The sequence below is a fragment of the Liolophura sinensis genome, chromosome 10, assembly GCF_032854445.1.
Source record: "Liolophura sinensis isolate JHLJ2023 chromosome 10, CUHK_Ljap_v2, whole genome shotgun sequence".
Lineage (NCBI taxonomy): Eukaryota > Metazoa > Mollusca > Polyplacophora > Chitonida > Chitonidae > Liolophura > Liolophura sinensis.
This window is the reverse complement of record NC_088304.1, coordinates 3,866,392-3,887,124: the sequence shown is the minus strand read 5'-3', so window position 1 is coordinate 3,887,124 and position 20,733 is coordinate 3,866,392. Positions and strand designations below refer to the sequence as shown.

General features: G+C 38.1%; 1 protein-coding gene across 1 annotated transcript in view; it reads right to left on the bottom strand.

Annotated features, from left to right (window-relative positions):
* LOC135476299 (dynein axonemal heavy chain 10-like) overlaps positions 1-20,733 on the bottom strand; it is a 58,051-nt gene that overhangs the window by 27,066 nt on the left and 10,252 nt on the right. The window contains 31 exon segments of the mRNA XM_064756287.1: positions 423-653; positions 655-701; positions 1,080-1,284; positions 1,786-2,043; positions 2,546-2,840; positions 3,615-3,733; positions 4,161-4,352; positions 4,924-5,070; positions 5,526-5,714; positions 6,253-6,540; positions 7,298-7,481; positions 7,777-7,877; positions 8,234-8,402; positions 9,019-9,245; positions 9,566-9,799; positions 10,484-10,606; positions 11,056-11,289; positions 11,573-11,729; positions 12,190-12,401; positions 12,861-13,039; positions 13,518-13,620; positions 13,832-13,948; positions 14,468-14,626; positions 15,031-15,285; positions 15,773-16,004; positions 16,722-16,882; positions 17,385-17,573; positions 18,172-18,318; positions 18,821-18,934; positions 19,959-20,045; positions 20,427-20,554. Of these exon segments, the coding sequence (XP_064612357.1) occupies positions 423-653; positions 655-701; positions 1,080-1,284; positions 1,786-2,043; positions 2,546-2,840; positions 3,615-3,733; positions 4,161-4,352; positions 4,924-5,070; positions 5,526-5,714; positions 6,253-6,540; positions 7,298-7,481; positions 7,777-7,877; positions 8,234-8,402; positions 9,019-9,245; positions 9,566-9,799; positions 10,484-10,606; positions 11,056-11,289; positions 11,573-11,729; positions 12,190-12,401; positions 12,861-13,039; positions 13,518-13,620; positions 13,832-13,948; positions 14,468-14,626; positions 15,031-15,285; positions 15,773-16,004; positions 16,722-16,882; positions 17,385-17,573; positions 18,172-18,318; positions 18,821-18,934; positions 19,959-20,045; positions 20,427-20,554 (5,483 nt within the window).

The following is a 20,733-nucleotide window of genomic DNA, read 5'->3' as shown; positions in this document are numbered from 1 at the left end:
CAGTATTTGTTTGGGGTTTCCCTTCAACTCACTCAAGTTGAGGTAGTTCAAAAGGCTGATTTTTGAGTCAGTTACCTCCCCTTGTTGTCTGGGCGACAAGAGATGTTCAGTGAACTTGAAAGTTCCAACACAGTATTGTGTTGTAATTAGGCAGTCTACCATGTAACTTCTGTTCTGCTGTTCAGATCGTTAGTTAGAGTTATGAGACATTTTCTTACATGTGACTCCTGATCAAGGGAAACATCAGCTTACATGTGACTCCTCATCAAAGGACACATTTCCTTAAATTTGACTGCTGATCAAGGGAAACATCAGCTTACATGTGACTCCTTATCAAAGGAAACATTTGCTTAAATTTGACTCCTGATCAATGGAAACTTTTGCTAACAAGTGACTCCTGGAGGATGGAAACATTTGCTTACATGTGACTCCTGATCTAGTGTTCTGAGGAAGTTCTGTGTGGTTGCCGTCTTTGATGTACCAGTTTCCCCAACCAGCACCACCGGTCGCCTGATCTTCACCATCAGCTGTAGCAGCCACGTGGTGCGCACGGTGTCCACAGTAGGCACCAGAATCTCGTTGAACTTCATTTCGGGATTGTGGACATACTTGGGTACAAGTTTTGACCAAGGCATCCATTTTTTTTTGTTCACCATCCCAAAAATACTCATACAGTGTGGGTTCCACGGAAGGCATTTCACCTAAACACGCAACAAACAGAAATTGCTGCAATTCTTTCATTTCACTGATGAATGGTGCATACAAAAAATAATTAACATGGTTAAAACAAATAAGTTTGATAAGGTTTCAAAATACGATATACATTCAACTTTTGAAACTGATTACTTTTTGCTTCAACATCCAAAACATTACCAGTTGTAAAAATGGGTTTGAGAACAAGAAATGACTGGGTTTTGGGATTAAGGAAAAAATATTTATGACCATTGTCAAAATTGTGGCTGATGTAAAATTGTAACTAACAGTACAAATTGCACATGTAATCAGAATTTTTTTTGATACATCAGCTTTATATTCACAAGTTCATTATTATTTATAGCATTTTTTATTTTTATACTGACCTGGTCCGGCTAATTTATCCTCCTCTGTGACAGGCGGTAAAGAGGCCAGATATTTGACCTGGGTGTCAAACTTAACCCGTCCGTCTTCCAGCAGAGCGCCCCCTATTGACCAAGTGAGAGCTTGGATGAAGTAGGCCTCTAGCTCAGCACTGTCTGTAACCTCTCTCACCAGCTGAGCATCCAGCATGCAGCAGAGTTGAGTGAGCTGGCAAATAAAAACGGACCAATCCTCAAAGGTTGATACAGCGCTACTTCTTGTGATTTAGAATCACAATTACTGTCTAACAATTATCAGAATAATAGTTATGTCAAAGTTCACAACAGAACAAATGTGGCCATATTTTTGCTGAAAATGGATCAAACCTGATCTTGGTGAAGCAATGTACTAAGCTTCAATTAAAAACAACAAACTACTTTGCAAAAAATCTGAATGGCCATAATTGCACTGAAAATTAACTTGATCTATTTGTAAGCTTATGGCAAGTGGCCTTCGGCTAGATTACTGACGCACATTCCCACAAGTGGCCTTCAGCTAGATTACTGACGCACATTCCCAAAAGTGGCCTTCAGCTAGATTACTGACGCACGTTCCCACAAGTGGCCTTCAACAAGCGTTAGACTGTGCAAACTTCCATGTGAGCAGCGACGAACAGAAAAGGGGAATCTAGAAATTCCCTGTGCACACCACACTTGATCAGCTACTCACCAGGTTAAGATTGGTCAGAGGTAGGATTGTCCGGAGTTTCTCCACCTGTCTACCATCCACCACACCCTCTATCACCATGTCAATCAGACAGGGTACGTACTTCTTGTACAGCTCCTGAAGCAGCTCCCTCTCTACCTTACTCGGTCTGAGGCTCAGCCACTTATACCAGTATGGTTCATAGCCCAGGTTTTTTGGGTCCACGTAGACCATACCACAGCGGGAGACAGTGGCTGGTGAAGCATACTGTAAGTCACCCACCTGAGATCACAGATACACATACAGGAAATATAAAACCGGTCCAAGCTTCCAAAAATTGTTTTGAGATTCTCTGTATAATTTAATACGTATTTCTTATTAACCATAATTTGCCCTAAAAATACAATTTCAGGGGCCATAACTGTTTTTCTTTTCTTGCTCAACCCCTACAGTACTAAGTTCAATGAAACACTAGGGCCAAATCAGTAACTTTGCCACAAACAAATTAGCATTTTTGTCATACAATGTCATTCCATATATGGTGTTCTCAGGTTTGTATCAGGAAATGATCAAGATATGATTAACTTGAACTTTTGATTACATACATAATTTAAACGAATTTGGAATAATCTTCACATTTTTGACGAGATTAACTAGCACACGAAGCATCATATTATGGATGTCTCAAATCAACACCAGAGAGTAAACACCTTAGACATTACAGTGTGGGCTTCAAAATGACCAAAACATTTCACTTTATGTAGTAAGCATGGGTGGTACCCACCTCAAAAAGGAGAGCGCAGTGTTTCTGTAGTCTGATACGTTCTCCATTTGCCAGGGTCAGCAGACGATTGTCATCCATCACAGAGTTCATGTTCTCTACCCACAGGGCGTCCACATCACCGTCAAACACGATGTACTTCTTCTCGTTTTTGTCTGTGGGTTTGTTGATCTCACGGAAGATGTTGGACAGGAGTCCGTCAGTCCAGTCTCTGGTCACTGGGTCCAGGATACCATATAGTTCTATCACGCTGCGATCTTTGGGATTCAAAGTCCACATTTTAGTGGCAATTCCCAGCCTGTCAAAGAAAACGACTTCAGTAAAATATCATGCTATTAAATGTAAAACAACCTACTGCTGCTTGACAGCAAAATATAATTAATGAGTAGCATAACTTCAAACTTGCATTTAAATTTAAATTGACAAATACAGATGTTTTGTGCAAACCTATGAAAATGGTGACAGACAGGGTCTGGAAAACTTTATGTGTTCTGATTTTCCTCACTACTTTTACTTAAAAGAGATACAATTACTTAAATGTGGGCAATCAACAAAACCTTTGTTTACAGACTTATTCTGTTATTGTAAAAGGTTGTGGCACAGTTGAATAATTCCTTGTTTTTTCTCTTACGCAAATCTTTCTATATGTCCTATAGAACATTCTACGTAAAACACACATCGCTCATCTCCCTTTGCTTTCAGAACCTCACGAGGTTATGGTGGTCTCATTGTTCACGTTTTACAAACTGTAAGAATCTGTATTACTTTATCCATCACAAGTTGAACGAGTCAGGAACACTGTAACGGATGGTTTTTCAAATCTCAGTCAGACAAGCTGTAGCATTATCAACACATTATGGACTTCTCAAATTAGTTCAGTTTACTTTTGGTCACAAATTACCCATAAAAGATAACAGAACAATCTTACACAATCATTGCACAGTGTTAAATATGTCAATTTTTCAGCAGCTAACAGCTAAGGGCAATCTGTAACACAACTGAGATAAAACTTTCTAACACAAAAGCTTGAGGAATGGCGTCTTTACTTGTGCTTTGACAGAGTTTTGCCTACCTGGTCTGCGCCTGTGCCAGTGTGTTGATGACCACAGTTTTACCTCCTCCAGTGGGACCAACGATCATGGTGGTGTGTCGTGTCAACATTGTCTCATACATCTGTACTACTTTGTCAGCCTGGTGAGATGACATGACACGGTTAATACACTCACAAACAGGTCTTTGACTTGGATTTTGTCTACCCAGATTCAAGATCATCCCAAAATTCTTGCTGTGCACAAATGTATGTTCCATTTCATTACTGTTTGTATAATACTACAGAAACACATATTGTCCTTCTAGTTGATACATAACAAATACATAGAACTTAATCATTTTTCAAACTCATGATAACAAGGAAAAAAGCAAAAAATAATAGTCAAACTACAGTTTCCTATGATTTAACTAACTTGAAACTTTAATGTCCACCACCTGTTATGAAAGCATCACAGTTTATGCTTAAAACAAAGAATATAACCATAAAAAATGACCACTACTAAATAAAACTGAGTGCAAGGTTTGTTATCGTCTTTCCTTCAATTTCATTCAGCTTTACAGTACTCACCTGTTGTGGTAGCAAGATGTTATTGTTGTCTACCAGTACAGCTTCCACAGCATCATTAAAGTTTGGGTACCTAACCCTGGGACAATCTAGTCCTGGGAACAAGTCGCCGATCAGGCCCAGGAAGAGGGGAACATCCTCAAACACAAACTTGGGCAGGTTCATGTCTCTCAGGGCTCTCATTAGAACAACGTCCTGTGTTAAGAAAAAAGCAAAATATACTATACAGCAACTGGCACAAATGGACAGCTGAACAACATTCCTTCACTGTATGATCTAGCACAGGTCGGAACAACGGACACAAATTGCACATGTAGAGATATGTATAAGCCTTTAATAGAGCACACTGTTACGTATTTCCACCATTAATTTCTCATTTCACGAATTTTACTTCCTTTAAATGTCCTTGAAGTATTTGTATGCTACTATAAATACACCATTGACACCGTCACTAACGTGACCAAAGATCGTATGGCCCGTACACTGTAAGGAAATGAAATTCAGCTCAGAAATCTTAGAAATGTCTAGCAGAAAAAGCGATATGTTTTCTTATCTGACTTGTTTCATATGAGATAATGCCATGTACACTCAACAGGTCCCGTGTATCCATGAAAATCCTTGACAGAGAACAGTTAATAATCATCGTTAACTACTGCATACCTGACATGATTCTCAAAATCAGCCATACATCCTCTCCTGTATAAATGAACAAGTCTTTAGTATCAAAGTCTGCTGAATCTCAGAGATGAGACATTATGACACTAACCTCGGGTAACTCTGCAGCTCCTCTCTTCAGCTCACCCGCCATGACCAAGACAGACTTGAGGGCCCTCAGACCAAAGTCATAGTGGTACTGTTTGGACAGCTGCTCACGAGCCAGCTTGTACAACACAGTCATCTTCTTGGCTAGAACCTACATCAACAATCAACAACAACAATGATACAATATTGGAAGGTTTTGAAGGTTTCAATGGCCAGTACATGGTTGGGCTGGAAATACAAACATTTTGGTGAAAACAAAAATCCATGCCAATACCATGTTTTAGAAAGGCCCTTCATGTCTTCAATGTGAAGAAAACCAAGAAACAAGAGTTTCACATAAAATATAAGGTATATGTGATAGAAATGCAATTCAGGGGTTTACTTGTTCTTCTGATACTTTAGAATTAAATCCATATGATTTCATGCTCATTCATGTAAACACTTTCAGCAGTTGGGCAGCAGAGATTTATGGTAAATGACCACATTATCATGTGAGCCAAATGATGTTCAGGACATCCTGCTGTGTGAAGAGAAGGCTTTATAGGTTTGCCATTATGCCCTGTGACACTACCTAAATTAGCCATCATGCAGTTATACATGACCTACCTTTGCCATGAGGAATCCCTCAGAAAACAACATGATCTCACAGATCTGCTGTAGATCCGGCACAATGACAACCACAGGCCTGAACAGAGCCTTTACAGACTCCGGCAGCTCTGTACGGCCAGCATATCCCGGGTTCATAGTAATGAAGATACCCACACGTAAATCCAAGCTGATCTCCTGACCCTCAAACTGACAAAGAAAGACATGATTAAGCAAAATACCTCCAATTTTTACATATCCAAGATATGTTAAAAATGGTGACATAGTTGTGCTCATGTTGCTGTGATAGTTTTTACTCATGGTACAATACTCTTGTTTTGCCTTTGATACTGTCAGTAAGCTTTTCTATATTTACAGTCTGTGATTCTCAAAATGCATCACCTTTTGGAAAATGTATCACTTCAGTGTAGCAGAGAAAAAGTTTTTTCAAATGAGTGAAACAAACTTCATGGTATAATTTACATCATATAGGTCTGATTCGTGAATACAGTTTAAATATTATTACATGTGCACTGCCGACTTTTCATCATGATGTTCAGGCTGACTGTTGTTACGAATATATTTCAACTATAGCATCAACTGGTTTGGGAAGCAGCTAGGAGTATATAGAATTAACCTCAGTTCCAAGTTGCCCTTCACATTAATGGGCAAAAAATAACAATGGCATTTGTTTATTGGCAATATCAGTGTTGGAGACGGCCAGGTACTTGACCAAAACAATACTCACATGAAATCTCTTGAGCTTGAGTATGAGAGCGTTCTGTATGGTCTTGAGCTGTGTAGAAATGACAGACAGCACAGATACGTCAATCCTGTTAAACTCGTCAAAGCAGCCCCAGGCCCCACACTGGCAGAGACCAGAGTAAATCTTGCCCACCGCCTTGAAGTCCATGCCTTCCCCACAGTTTGTCACCACACAGAGTAGCCCCAGGGCCTTAGCCAAGTCCTTTGTGGTTTCTGTCTTACCAGTACCAGCAGGTCCAGCCGGAGCTCCTCCCAGGTTCATGGATAGAGCCTAGAAAATAACACAAAATTCAGATTAAAGAAGGAAAAGTCTTCTGAACACTGTCTGAAGATCAGTGATTAAGGGCATAAATTGAAACTATTGTACTTTCTCAATAATTACAGACACTTGCAAATTGAGACACAATGAAAGTAGGCGGGTAGATCAGAGAAGTCTCCTGCGAAGTGCCTACATCACTGTCACGTGGCCCTGCAAGGCATCATGGTATACACTTTCTAAAAATGCATCTGAAATTATTGAGAGTGTACAGTAATAAACCAGTTAGATCTGGTCAAAGAGAAACAAAACAACCAAGATACACAAAAATATGTGTAAAGGATAAAAATTTGTGTCACAAAAAAAAAAAAAAACAAAAACAACAAAATAGGTTTAATTTCCAAATTGCATTTGGAAAGTGTTCCATCTGTTAAGCTTTCAACAATTATTTCAATTCTCATATTATAATTATAATACAAAATCAGTTATACTATCTTAGTTTGATTCAAAGAAAAACAACATAAACATAAGAAGTCACACTTTCACAGGCATCCCTGTATTATCTGAAAATACAACTCCCTACCAAAAATCACATGAACAAGTTTACAAAATTTTGTTCATGTATATTAAATTTAATCTGTTCTTCTGGTTTTTCATGAATGTTAAGATGTGTATGATGACATCAATGTTCAGATTAGGCTGACTGAAGGTAAAAAGTAGTAATGCCACAACTATAAAACAAGCATGACAAGGCAGAACTGAAGTGACTTACTTGTGTCAGAGTGAGGTAAATACGGTCAGTCAAAGGTGTGATGACCAGACGCCCATTCAGCCCCATGTACTCATAGCCATAGTCAAAGTGACCAGTACACTGAGACACTGTCAGATTATCAGGCTCCTTCTCCCAGTAGAACCTCAGCTGACTCTCCCACTCAAACTCACGTGCCTCCAAAATACTGGACATACACAAAATCATGATGCACAGTGATTTACAAAAACAATCAATGACCAGTACACTGAGACACAGTCAGACTAACTTTAAACTTTATTCCATCACTCTACTCTGCTTGCTATTCCAACGCAGAAAATGCAGGGATCTTAACATTACTTTATTTGTCTTACACAGTTATCGATATATATATACATATGTGATATGAAAATTTTTGAAGCTAAACGTTCTAATATAAGGAAATATTATTCCAAAGTTTCCATGAATTTTTTTAATCACTTTGGATATCTTTGAAAACCTACCTGTCTCTCACAAATCCATCAATGATGTCTCTGGCATGGACATCAATAATCAGCACTGAGTTGAACTTGGAACGGTCATTCTTGGACAAAGGAGATCGGATCTGGAATGCAGAACATATGTACATAAGTACATCTAGAAGCTTAGGAAAGATTGGTAAAGTGAGTTTTATTAATTTCTTATCAGTGTTGGCATTAAAAGGATCATTTAAAGGCTATTACGTGCTGCTAAAAAGTGCATTTTTACAGGCAACACTTTGGTGAAATGCAGTAAATGGAAAAATTTATCCAAAATGTATTTCAATGTCAACATAATTCTGCACCTGAACTTTCATGCATGTTTTGCAACTTGTTCAAAGTGTTTAGTTCATGTTTCAATACATCTGTAGACCACAATTTCTTATCTGTTCACTTCAGTATACCGTCTGAGCGTTTAACTCCTTTGACGTGTAGCACTGACCTGCACCACAAGGTCGTCTATTTGCTGGTGCTGTGTTCTGGCGTAGTCCTTCATGGCTGTCTTGGCACCACGCTTCACCTTTCTGAACACATCCTCCACCTCCCACGTCCACCAAACCTGATTGGCCGCCAGCACCACCATACCCTGGTAGTCAAACATCCACTTCACCCTGCACAATCATTGATGTAAGTGAGTCTAGATTCAGTATTTGACAGGTGTTTTATAAACTCATGATTTCACTTCACCCTGACTATATGTACTATTTTAAGATTCCATATCAGCCTACAGATACATGAATGCATCAAAACCTAATGTATTCACTTGTCTTGACTCAAAATTATTTTACATTTACCACTGTGATGAGGAGATTTATAGGTAGAGGAAATTTTGGAATATCAAGCGGACACCTCTTTATTCACGAGATGATTAACGTGATCACAAAAATGATATGATAAAAGCCGTGGCAATTTCACAGGTGCATGTTTTTTTTTTTCATATTTAAGATGAGATTTCAATTTTTTTGCTTTCCAGAGGTCGCTTTCAAAGAAAAGTCGTATATCTTGAAACATTTTTCATAAAATATGATGGCTAGGTCAAAGCACCATAAGGCAACCAGATTTATGAGAAAAGTTTCCATACAATTTACAAACAAAGCTGTGTGAAAAAAGGTCGGTGTTGTCTTTATTGAGATAGTTGGCCACCCAAGTCTTATACATGAAGTTTTACTGCTATCTCAAATCCTTTATGCACATATAATATCGTGACTGTATTATCACAGACATTACCTCGGTTTGTTGTTGGCACAGTAGAAGAAGATGGCCTCTTTGGTGATAAGTCTGTTAGTGCGCCTCATCTCCTCCAGGACAGCTGTCATCCAGTCCTCAACGCGGCCCTCTGCTGGCACAACTGTGCGATAGTCCATTACCTCCCCTTCTGAGGAGATCATTGCCCCTGCCAGAATCTCGCTGTTTGGCCCCTTTGTGAATCTCAGCTTGGAGATGTTGTCAAACATCTGAAGTACACCATAATTTATAGTAACTAAGTCTCAGAAATGTCTTACCTCTGTCTTTTAACATTAAGAGTACCTGTACATCAGCAACCATATATTTACTGGTTCCACCTCAAGATAATTATTCCTTCCAACTAATAAAATCTGTGATGAGAAACTTGAGGTTAGCTAATACAGCAAAATTCTTGATATCTCCAAAAGCAAAATTTAATATGAAGACAGACATAGGATTTTATCTTCAAACAGGCTTAAACAATTATATAAGTCTTTGGCACTAAGTTTTCCAGTGTAGGATTTACTATCCCCTTCCCCCACGCTCTTACCTTGATCATATGTTCCTGCACACACTCTGGATCACTACTACCCAGGATACTGAGCAGTTCATCATCAGAGATAAAGAAGAACCTTGGGAAGGCATTTCTCTTGGAATCCAGGTAATCATTCAGGGACTTCTGGCACTTCTCCAATCCTGTGCTCAGGTTTTGCATATCTGACAGACGATTGGCTGCATGGCAGGCAATCTTGATGATGGGTTGTTTCTGAGTTTCATTCATGATCTGTAAAGTAGCGATGACAGAAGGTGTGAACTAGCATTGGAACGCCCAGATATGCCCATTATGGTAGGGAGAATAAGAGACAATGTCATTAGGCTTGTTGTTAGTGATCAGAATAAACAGTATCATCCTACTTCAAACTATTAACTGAGGCAGTTTTTCAAATGTGATATGGAATGTTCTTCAAATATGACATGGAAAGTAAATGCTGAAGAGAGGTGTCTCATTTTCTATGTGCTTTTTCTAACACTGTCAAAGCAAAAAGTTTATGGTATGGATATGCTGGACAGACTGACAAAACCATATGATCCATCAGGCATGGAAAAAAACATCTGGGGAAGATAACCCCAATTCCCATTACACAATTACTGATGCACCTGTTGATCTAAAAGCACTTTACAAGTTCTTCAAGTTATCCCTGGTTACATGCCATTAAAAGTTAATATATTAACAGTAACTCAACAAGGACAAGAGGAACTGAATGATTCAAGACAATTCTGAATAGTGTAAAGAAGCAGCACCTGATGGTTGCAGTTTTGTACCTCCATTCATCATGGTATATTTGCCAGAATTTTAAGCTCTAGGATTGAACTGATGAAATTACAGACTGACAAACATGCAAAACAAAAATCTACCCCATCCTTGTCCCTTCTTCATGTAATCAGTTGATGTAATTTTTTTAATTACCTTTTTGAATGTTTTGTCAATCTGGTCAAACTTTTTGGCCTCCTCTGGAAGCTGTGATCGGATGTCACCTCCGATAAAGATACCCTCCAAGTACATCCACTTTCTCTGCACAACCATCCACACCTGAGATAAGAAAACAATAACAATTGTATTGATTTCATTGTAAGTACCTCATCAGTATTCTTAATATTTCCTGAAGTCAGCTGCAATAGCCCTCTGTCAAATATTACAGCCTGAGATAAATTATGACTTAGAGTCTACAAATTTAACAATGTGATGTATAATGTCAAAGTTTTTTTTACAGCCGCTATTTTTTTCTTCTGATTCTCAAACATTTTATCTATAAGAAAAAGAAAATGATATTTTTCCATCACCGTCACTTAAGGGTGTAATAATGACTTTCTTTTAAATATCACTCAAAAATTTCTATGTCACATCTTGCTTATTCCCGCTCAAGTAAAATTATCTCCATTTACTCATCACAAGTAAAGTTATCTCCCTTTAGTCTGCACAAGTAAGTTATCGCCTCTTTGTTTTTGACTTTCATTGGTACCAAATGCTCTAAAACTCACATCTAAGACTTCTGAAATGAGTGACAGGCTTTTTTCCCAGTTCTGGACTTGGTTGAGGAATGGACCAATGAAACGAGATGCTGACATGCTCTGGAGATTCATAGCACTGTCATCTAGATTCTGCAGGACTTCATCCACTGCTCCCAGGATGTAGCCTCGGTTGGATGTGCCCTTCATGTAACTAGTCACGGAAAACTTCATGTTGTTCCAAGTCTCCTCCACTTCTTTAACTCCCTACACAAATGTAAACATAACAAATAAAATATATGGAAGCTTTATATAATTCACTGAGACAGTGATTCAAACAACAAGGGAATGACTGGGGTTGTAGTTACAGACAGTATTTTAACTACCAAATCCGGGCAGCAGTGAGTATTAACTGTCCTGCTTATGTCAACGACCATAAAAAAGCACAAACTAGTTTCTCCTTAGGCATTACACTAAGTGTCTTGTATACACTAACTTGATGAGAATTTTTGAAAAACCTACTGAAAGTTGCTGTACAAATTTCTCTGACCTTTTCAATGCCCATCTCTTTGCTGGCACTGGTCACAATTTCTGCAATGGTGTCTTGGAAGCGATGCAGCTCCATGGAGAACACATTTGCCAGGGTAAACGTTTCTGGGTTGATGTCAAACTTCTGACCCGTGTTTTCCATTAACTGCTTCCAATGGCTGTAACATTAACAAAATATACTGAAAACAAACAAACATCAACTGACTCTTCATTGCTTAAGATTCTTTATTATTCATGAAGGTTACACACTTTACACCTGGTCAACCTGTTCATTTGGGCAGCTTCACAGGCAGACAAATTATGATAAAAAGATCAAAAATTTTACTCCTAAAAAGTTAATTTTTAGAGCCCAAAAAATGTTATAAAATATTACTTTTGGTGCTGAAACTTACATTTTCCTAGGAGGAAATCACCCTTCCTTCCAAAAAACCCTCTAAACACCTTCGTAAGTAGAACAGAATTTCCAATATCAGGCCATATGTACAACTTCGTCATGGGCCAAATTTTAGGTCATTTTACTGTAACCATCAAATTATCTAAAATGAAGAACTGTTGCCTTTTCACATGAGAAAACACTGGGTTTGTGTAAGCCTGTGAGAACAGTCTACTCCTACTCACCGCTCTCGTAAGGCTTCATGTTTGAGGTCAACAAACAGAGGCAGGGCATCTCTGAATTCTTTCATCTTCTCATCCAGCGTTCGTCCCACAGGCATGTTCTTGACCTCCTTTGGCATTTTTCTCAGGCTCTTCAACAAGCCGTCAATTCCTTCCTGCAGGACTTGAATGTTGAGGTTTGACCACAGTGTCTCGGCCCAGGACTCACGGGCAGCCTGGAAAGTGAAAGTGAAAGTGAGAAATTGCGAAACAAACTTTCTGGCAAATGACTTTATTTCTTGATTTATCTGATTGGTGTTTTACATCATACTTAAGAATATTTCGCTTATACAACAACGGCCAGTGTTTAATAGTGGAGAAAACTGGGTGGAGCCCAAGGGAAATTCATGAACATCCAAAGCTTGTTGAAAATGAATGTGTCAGTCCAAAACCCAAACTTGATCCGTAACTAGCCAAGGTAAAGCTTTGTACCAAGTTTCAATTCAATACTATGAATGGAATGTCTGGAAACCTAATTTGTGATGAAGTGACGGATTGACAGGAGGGTGGAAACTTACAGTGCACTCCAGTACTAGTAGGGACCCATAATAAGCACAGAAACAACCTTAAGATACAAGCTTGCCATTTGTCTATGCCCTACATCTAAAGACAACACTGAACATTGGCTTCTGTACCTTCTGCTCTTCATATAGTGCGTAGATTTGTTCCAGTCCTTTCATCTCCTTCTGCACCTGAAGTAGCTCTGGATACATTGTGATTGGCAAGTCGAAAAGCTTCTCGGCATTTGCCAGCTCTTGACGATCTGTTTCGAACTTCTCAACAGTTTTGCGATACTCCTTCAATAATTCCAACCCTGAAGAAATAAAACAGAGCAGTGCAACATCTTGTTCCTCCTATTCATAAATAATCATAATACTCAACACAATCCTAACCTCTTAAAGACAGATTGAGATGAATATGGCAAAAATATATGGCAGGGGAATGATTCTGCAAGACTGATACTGAAATCATGTCTTGTGTAGCCTACTGTAATAATCAAAAGATACCTCAATGCCACTACACAAGTTTGACAGACAGCTAGAATATATGGTAACATAGACATGTGAACCAACAGATTACTTAAACCTTAAACTTTACTCCAAAAATAACCGAGACAGCATTTTTAAAGCTTACAATAATAATAAAAGCTTTTCCTCTGGGGAATAATAAACTGTACCGATGATTCTGTTACTAAGGGGACATAATTAGGAGCAGTGCACATCAAGGGGAATAAGCATGTATACATGCAAATTTTTACACATGAAGGGAATGATTTGTGAATTATTTTTTACCTTTCTCTAAATCAGAGCCAACACTGCCAGGGCCGTAAAGATGGAATTTCTCAGCAAACTCCTGCACCTCTTTGCTGAAATCTTTGATCTGATCTTGTGTTATCTGAAACAGCGTGCATTAAAGTTTACAAAATCATTGTTAGCATGGTAATTTCTTGGGGCTTTTACCCAAATGACTTTGAGTGATGAAGGTTTTCAATCATTCAATTCACCTATGAAGTAACAGCAAACACAAATGTGGACCAGCATTAACAGTGATAACTGAGGTCAAATGACAGAAGCACGCTGACAGCGCTCTCGTTTGTTTAACTTACATCTGTAAACTTTTTCTTCACAGTTGCGAGTCTGGCGTCAGTCTGTTTGGACTTCAGTACTAGGTCATCCCATTTTTGGGGCATTACTTCACACAGTTGCTTGTCAGCATCTGAAACCTGCATACCAAAATAACATGTAGTTACAACATAGGCATCACTGACCTACTGCACACTTAGTGACTCTACAGGTGGCAAAAAGAAAGTTTGGCTGAACTGACACGATTTACTACCAAATGATAAATATGAAAAACAGATACATGTACAAGAAGAGCCATTAAATTAGCCTGCACAAAAGGTTCAGAAAATATTTGAAGCAGTTCATGCATGGAAACCTATGACTCATGGAATTCATTCATTATGCACATTATCATGGCTGGGGTTAGAATGTTGTTTGAGGTTCCAAAAAATGAAGCTGCACACAAACTTTCAACAAAACTGAACAATATCTTCAGGACTTATTGCATGGAAACGACAGATGAACAAACTGACAGACACAGTGACAGATGGACAACCCAATTATGATTTGTTCAACTCTACAGTGCGCATATTCCAGGGCTCATCCTTACATAAAAGAGATGAGCACTGTACAATCTCTTAGTGATAAATTAAATAACTAAACATGAAAAGCAGACTTACTGGAAGATCGTACATGCCCAGTGTACGGAATCTTTCCTGCATATCTCGGATCCGCGTTTCAATGTCCAAGGACACAAGCTTAATGTCTGAGATCGTTTTCAGCACAAACTTCAATTCATCTAATGTTGTTGGATACCTGTCAAGGTCTTTAGACTTGCTCTGTTGAAAAAACAACATATACAGACATAAAAACATTCACTCCTCCCAGGAGACAAATTTATGCTGAAAGCACTGATTGCACAGATAAAAACAAAAATTAACACTTTCAACATGAATTGACACAACCACAAAATGACAAGTGCTGATTAAGAATTACATTTCCTGAAATGGTGCATTTCGAACTTCACACTCTTAATATGTGCTTATGGATTGAGTAGAGACCCATTACTTCTTGTTCTTTCCATATCTGATTGTAAGATGAAAGTTATTGTTTAAGCAGAATTATGAAGACATTTATTTCTTGCGTGTCTTGCAATTCTCTCCACCTTTTCTAGGCTGTACAGTTATAATTGTGTACACATCAAGTTAGACACGTTAGATGTAAAGGAAAATTTTTCCCACACCTCCAGCTCCTCATTTAGTGATGTTAGACTCTCGATTGCAGAAGTGCTGAGAATGTCTCCCAGTTTTTGTATCCACTTCTCAGCATGTTGCTGAACAGCTGCTGATAACTGAGTCATGTTCAGTTTGATACACTCCTGATTTTTCTCGGTGGGAAGAGCCTTGACCTCGTCAGTTGTCTTGTAGTAATACTGCAGCTTGTCATCAAATGCCACAACACTTGGCCCCTTTTGAAACCATCTATCTGCTATCGCATCCTAAAAGAAAAAAAAAATATTGTCGAACAAGCATTCAGAAAGTACTCATTCTTTTCCAGTCCAAGTTATCAGAACAATATCTATGTCAAAGTTCATAACAAAACAAATACAGCTATAATTTTGTTCAAAATATTCAATAATGGTGCTCAGCTTTGGTTAAATATATTAAACTGTTACTCAGTTTCAATTAAATACCCTGTTACAGTGAAAAGTTCAATAATTGATTGGCAGACAAGACCCACCCACAGGTAAGGTACTGTTCATCATCTTTGTTTATATCGGCAAATGAGTACATGAGAAACCGCACAATTTGCACTCCACAGGTCTTTTAATAAATACAGTAGTGCAAAGCAGTTGCTATTAAGACAAATACAGTACATATTTCTCAACCTGAATATCATATCTATCATGTTTATACGTGTTACATAAATATTAATGGTTTAATCAAAGCAAAACGGTGCATTATAAACACAGTAAACCAGCTCACCTTGTCGACTTTCCATATACTGCGGTACTTCTTCCACCTGTTCAGGTATCGCTGCAGGTTCGTAAGTGTGTTCTTCATGTTAACCTGTATCATCTGCACCAGTTCAATGATGTCCTGATTGGCTGAGAGATCCATAAAGAAGCTGAACACAAACGGCTCATCCTCTCCATCCACTTTCTGTGGCAGCGCTTCAATACACGATCCACTCAACCAACGCACAAACAGCTTTGTCCTGTGCACAAAAATACATATCTATAGTCTATATGCCTGACTCATTGCTTCATGCAATATTCAATGTCCTCCATTGGTTCTGTGTGATGACGTAATGCAGTGTTCATACTGAGCGATTTGTTGTATCGACTGTTAGAATTAAATTAGTAAAAGGGAAAATAGGACCAGCTCTATTAATCATGCAAAGCCACTTATCACATTCTACAAGCCATACGAAAGAGTGTGGGCCTTATTTTCATTCCACTAGTTTAGTCGACGCAAAAACTACCCTGTGTGAAAATGGCTTAACCTGATTTGACCGGAATTGTGTATGAAGTTCCATGACAACCTCAAAATGGAATCTCCATAAATTTAAGTTGTAGACAGTGTATTTCCCTTTGGTCATTGGTTCAAACTACAGACTAATTTAGTCTAGTTATATTGTGTGAGAATTCCACACTATTCTTGATACAGCTGATTTGTGTTTATATGTTTTGTCACATGATTTTACACTCATATCCCTGAAATCCCTGTTCAACACCTTTTCGTGGCCTTCAGTCAGAATTACTAGCCATCATAACTGATAACATAACACTGAACTTTACACTATGTTTTGTCTAGAGGTATTAAAAATATTTTTACATTGTTCACAAATCCCCCCCCCCTAAAAAATGTCTGAAGAATACACAAACATGCTTTGCGTACATAAAAACATATCTATCCTACATAATTTCCCTACCCCTCAACACAGTCTCTGACACACTGTAATGTTAACTTGTAGACATCGTTGGCTTGTGGATGAAGTACCACATCTGGAGCAGCCAGTAAAGTCTCCACCTGGAACAGGGGCTTGGACCCTGCAACTGCATCATTGAACGCCCGCAAATTTGTCAGGATCAGCTGGAAATAGTCAGAGGTTTGGTGAAGGAAAGAGTCAGAGGTTTGGTGAAGGAAAGAGTCACATGTTTGGTGAAGGAAAGAGTCACATGTTTGGTGAAGGAAAGAGTCATTGGTTTGGTGAAGGGGTAACTGGTTTGGACAAACATATCCAGAGGGACTTACCAGAGCATTCATACTTTTCATAATATTTTTTAAATTTTCTCTATCTAATTATGCATTCACACATAACAAGAAAGTTTGTAACATAATATTTTAAAAATGATTTCAAACTTATAATAAAAGGTATCAAGCTATTTTGAGGATTGACAAATAATGAAAAGAAAAAGGAACATTTCTTGTCATCCATAACATGCCTTTGAATAACAAATTTTCCACAAAAAAAAAAAAAAAAAACTTGCATTTTAAAAAAGCTGATCATCAATTATCACTAATTTGAAATACAGAAATGTATAGCAATGTGTGTGAAGTATTCTTATAATTTACATACGAGATGAAATGTTACCTTTGTCAAAGCCTCGTAGACCTTTTTCTCCCAGTATGAGTAATAGTTGTGCAGCTTGGGAGATTTGCCCGTGTTAGTGTGAACGACTAGACCCTCCATTTTTGTAAGCAGTGGTCCAATGGCACGATATTTTCTGGCAAGAATTTCAAAATCTTTGGCTCTTTCCTTCTCAATGGTTTCAAAGAAGTCCTGTAAAACATAACGATATGACATATTCATAAATAATCATATGAATCAATACACTTATTCTTCATCAGCAATAAAAAATATCTCTGTTCTTCCACTGTGCATACAAAAAGAGGATATTTTTCTGCCCACAAAGTTTTGAAATATTTGCCATAGACTTTGATACTTCAACACCAATTCGCCACACACCAACCCCATCCAGTCATTTAGTTCTGATCACCATCATGTAATCACATATAGGTGCAACAGGATGTGATTCCTGTCAAAATGGATGTTTCAACACTGCTGCCATCATTTTCACTTGTATACAAGTGTTTCGACAAAAGTTTCAAAATCCTGTTTCAAACACAAAAATAACACTTGCGTATGCAGTTCATTATGGAGACATTTGTGGTGAAATTTTAAACATCCACTGGTCAAGTCAGCAGTGATCTTCAAAACAGCCCTATTCTCACCTCAAATAAAAGGTTGTTTTGACAAAAAACCTATACACTAAAGGGACATAATGACATTGTGTACAAGGAGATGGAAATTCTGAAAGTTAAAAAATTAAAAAACGAGGAAAGGGCAAGGTAAAGAATAAGGGTTCCTAAAAACCAACCTTGCAGGTGGGGAGCTTGTCTGGACACTTTGGCATGTAAATAGGCCATTTAAAGAGATCAGCAGACTCCAGCATTTGTAATCTCTGGTTTATATCTTTGGCATTCTTCTGAATCTGGTTGACTAGGGATTCAAACTTTGAAATAGCCTGCAAAGGAATCACATCACATGAGTGCTAAATTTAAATTTAAACAGATTAAGAAATAAAAAAGCACATTTAATGAAAGCAACCAGCTAAATTCATACTCTCAGGCCATGAATACAAAGCACAACTGTAGAAGAATGATTTTAGATGCTAGCAACAATTACTACACTCCCATACATCATTTTGGAACAGTTAAAATACCATATGAACATGGACACAGAGCTAAAACTGTACAGTGGCATAACATTCATATAATTAGAATCTGAAGGCATCAAGGCTCAGACAAGAATCTAACAATGCCCTAGATACTTCGCATTATAAAGCAGAGTCTAGAGTATTTAGAATCACACTTAAAGAACCATGACGCTACCCACACATCAGAAGTCATATATTTCAAGCCTCAGTGAGCTTAACACAATGTCCAAGAAAAATCTTAAAGACGATAGAAATATCCAAACTCTAGTGAGGTTCTGCATGTAAACCCTGGGCCAGACAGTATACTCACTGTATCACACTTGGTGCAGAAGTCACTGATACCCAAAGAGTTCCAGTTGAGACGTTTAGACCCTGGTCTGATCACTCTTCTCAACTCCCTCATTTGATCCTCCAGTAACTGGGCCTGAGCATACAGAAAAGAAAAACTTAACAGTATACAGATGTATGTATAGTAGTTAGTTTTTATTTGATTGCTGTTTAACAGTGCTCCAAAATTTTGCACTTAAGAAACAGGAAGGTAATGTATTTGACCTAAACTTTGAGCTCAGTTACTCATTTTGCTGGATTCTGAAAGTTCTACTGATCTTAGAAAGAGGTTCTATGGTTTGTTTCTAAGGATAATATCATGCTACTAAAATGTGAATTTCAGCACAAAAACTAATGCCCCGTACACACAGCCAAAATTTAAACCGGATCAAATCTGAACCGGTTTAAATCAAAGCCAGTTGTAAAAATGAGTGTGTTCACATGGCCAAATGGCCAAGTCCGTTTTAAGCCAGATCAGGGATTGGCCCTTTCACATGGTCACATTTAAGCTGGTTTAGTAATTACAACATCATCCTGACCTCCATGTATCCAAGGCATTTAATCCAGTTACCATTCACAGGACACAGATAAATCCGCTCAAAACCTGAAACTAGCTTAAAGCCATGTTGCTAGCAAGAGCAAATAAAGCGGTTTAAATGCTCCCGTTTTGCACTTACACGAGTGACATCAAACTGGCTCAAAGCCACTTTTGGATTTAAACCAACTTAGTTTTGCCCATGTGTGAACAGGGGACAATAGTTTACGACCTTTACATCTTTTTCATGGACATTTTTAGCATAAATACAGCAGGTATATGGCTGAAGGAAACCAGATAGCAAGGTATGTGATAAATGTCCTTACTGAAAGCCACGTCTGGACCAATACATGCTCAACAGTTCTATAAATAATAAAAATTGGTTACCATTGCATTATAGGGAGCTAATCTATGGAAGCAATTTAAGAACCAATTTTCTGAATGGACGGGTTCTCTCCAAAAATTCAAGTGACCTAAGGTCATACAGCTTCGCTCAATTAAAATAAAGCTGGGGAGTGGAGATACTCTCCTAATTAGTCCCTAAATACATTTACAAAGCTTAGCTGGTGATAAAATGCAACCTTACCTCTGCATTGTCCAATGATCCCAACAAATGGTGATATTTCTTAAGCATAAGTCTCAAAGACTCAACGTAGCAGATAAACTTTTCTTCCTGTAAAGCAACCAGACAGATAAAAGTTAAAAGAAAAGACAACAAATAATGCAACCTGAGTTATTTAAGGAGATAAGTGGTGTAAGCGGAAACAGATCTAAACTGTTACAGATGTGATGAGCTTGGTCACTCTACAAATCAAGTTTTAACCAGGAATTCATACAAGGCCATGATGTGCCCTATATTAGAGCAAACATGAACATATTAATTCTTTTACTCACCATAGTACCACACAAAACATATAATAATGTACATTAATAGAGACATTAAATTAACAGAAACAAATGACACAAGCAAGGAAACTAAATGAGGGCAATGTGATGGAAAATAAACTTATGAATTTACATATTAACTTCACACAATTGTTGTTTATATCATTACCTGCAAGGCAACATTCCTGGCAAGTTCTGGTACAGAGAAACCCAGCTGTTCAAAATGTCTTGTTTCAGAGATGATCTCTTTCAGTTGGGGATCAAAGTCAACCACATACTTTACAGCTGTCTGTGGGCCTACAACAAACCATCAGACAATAGCAGACAAACTTTTTTCCACACGGTAGTTCACGGCTGTTATACTCAATTAAACCGATTACTTCAATACTGCGACTGATACTCTACCAAAGGAAGATAAAGGAAAAGTCTGACAACAACAAGCATGATAGATTCTTCACCAAACAATCTCTCCTGTA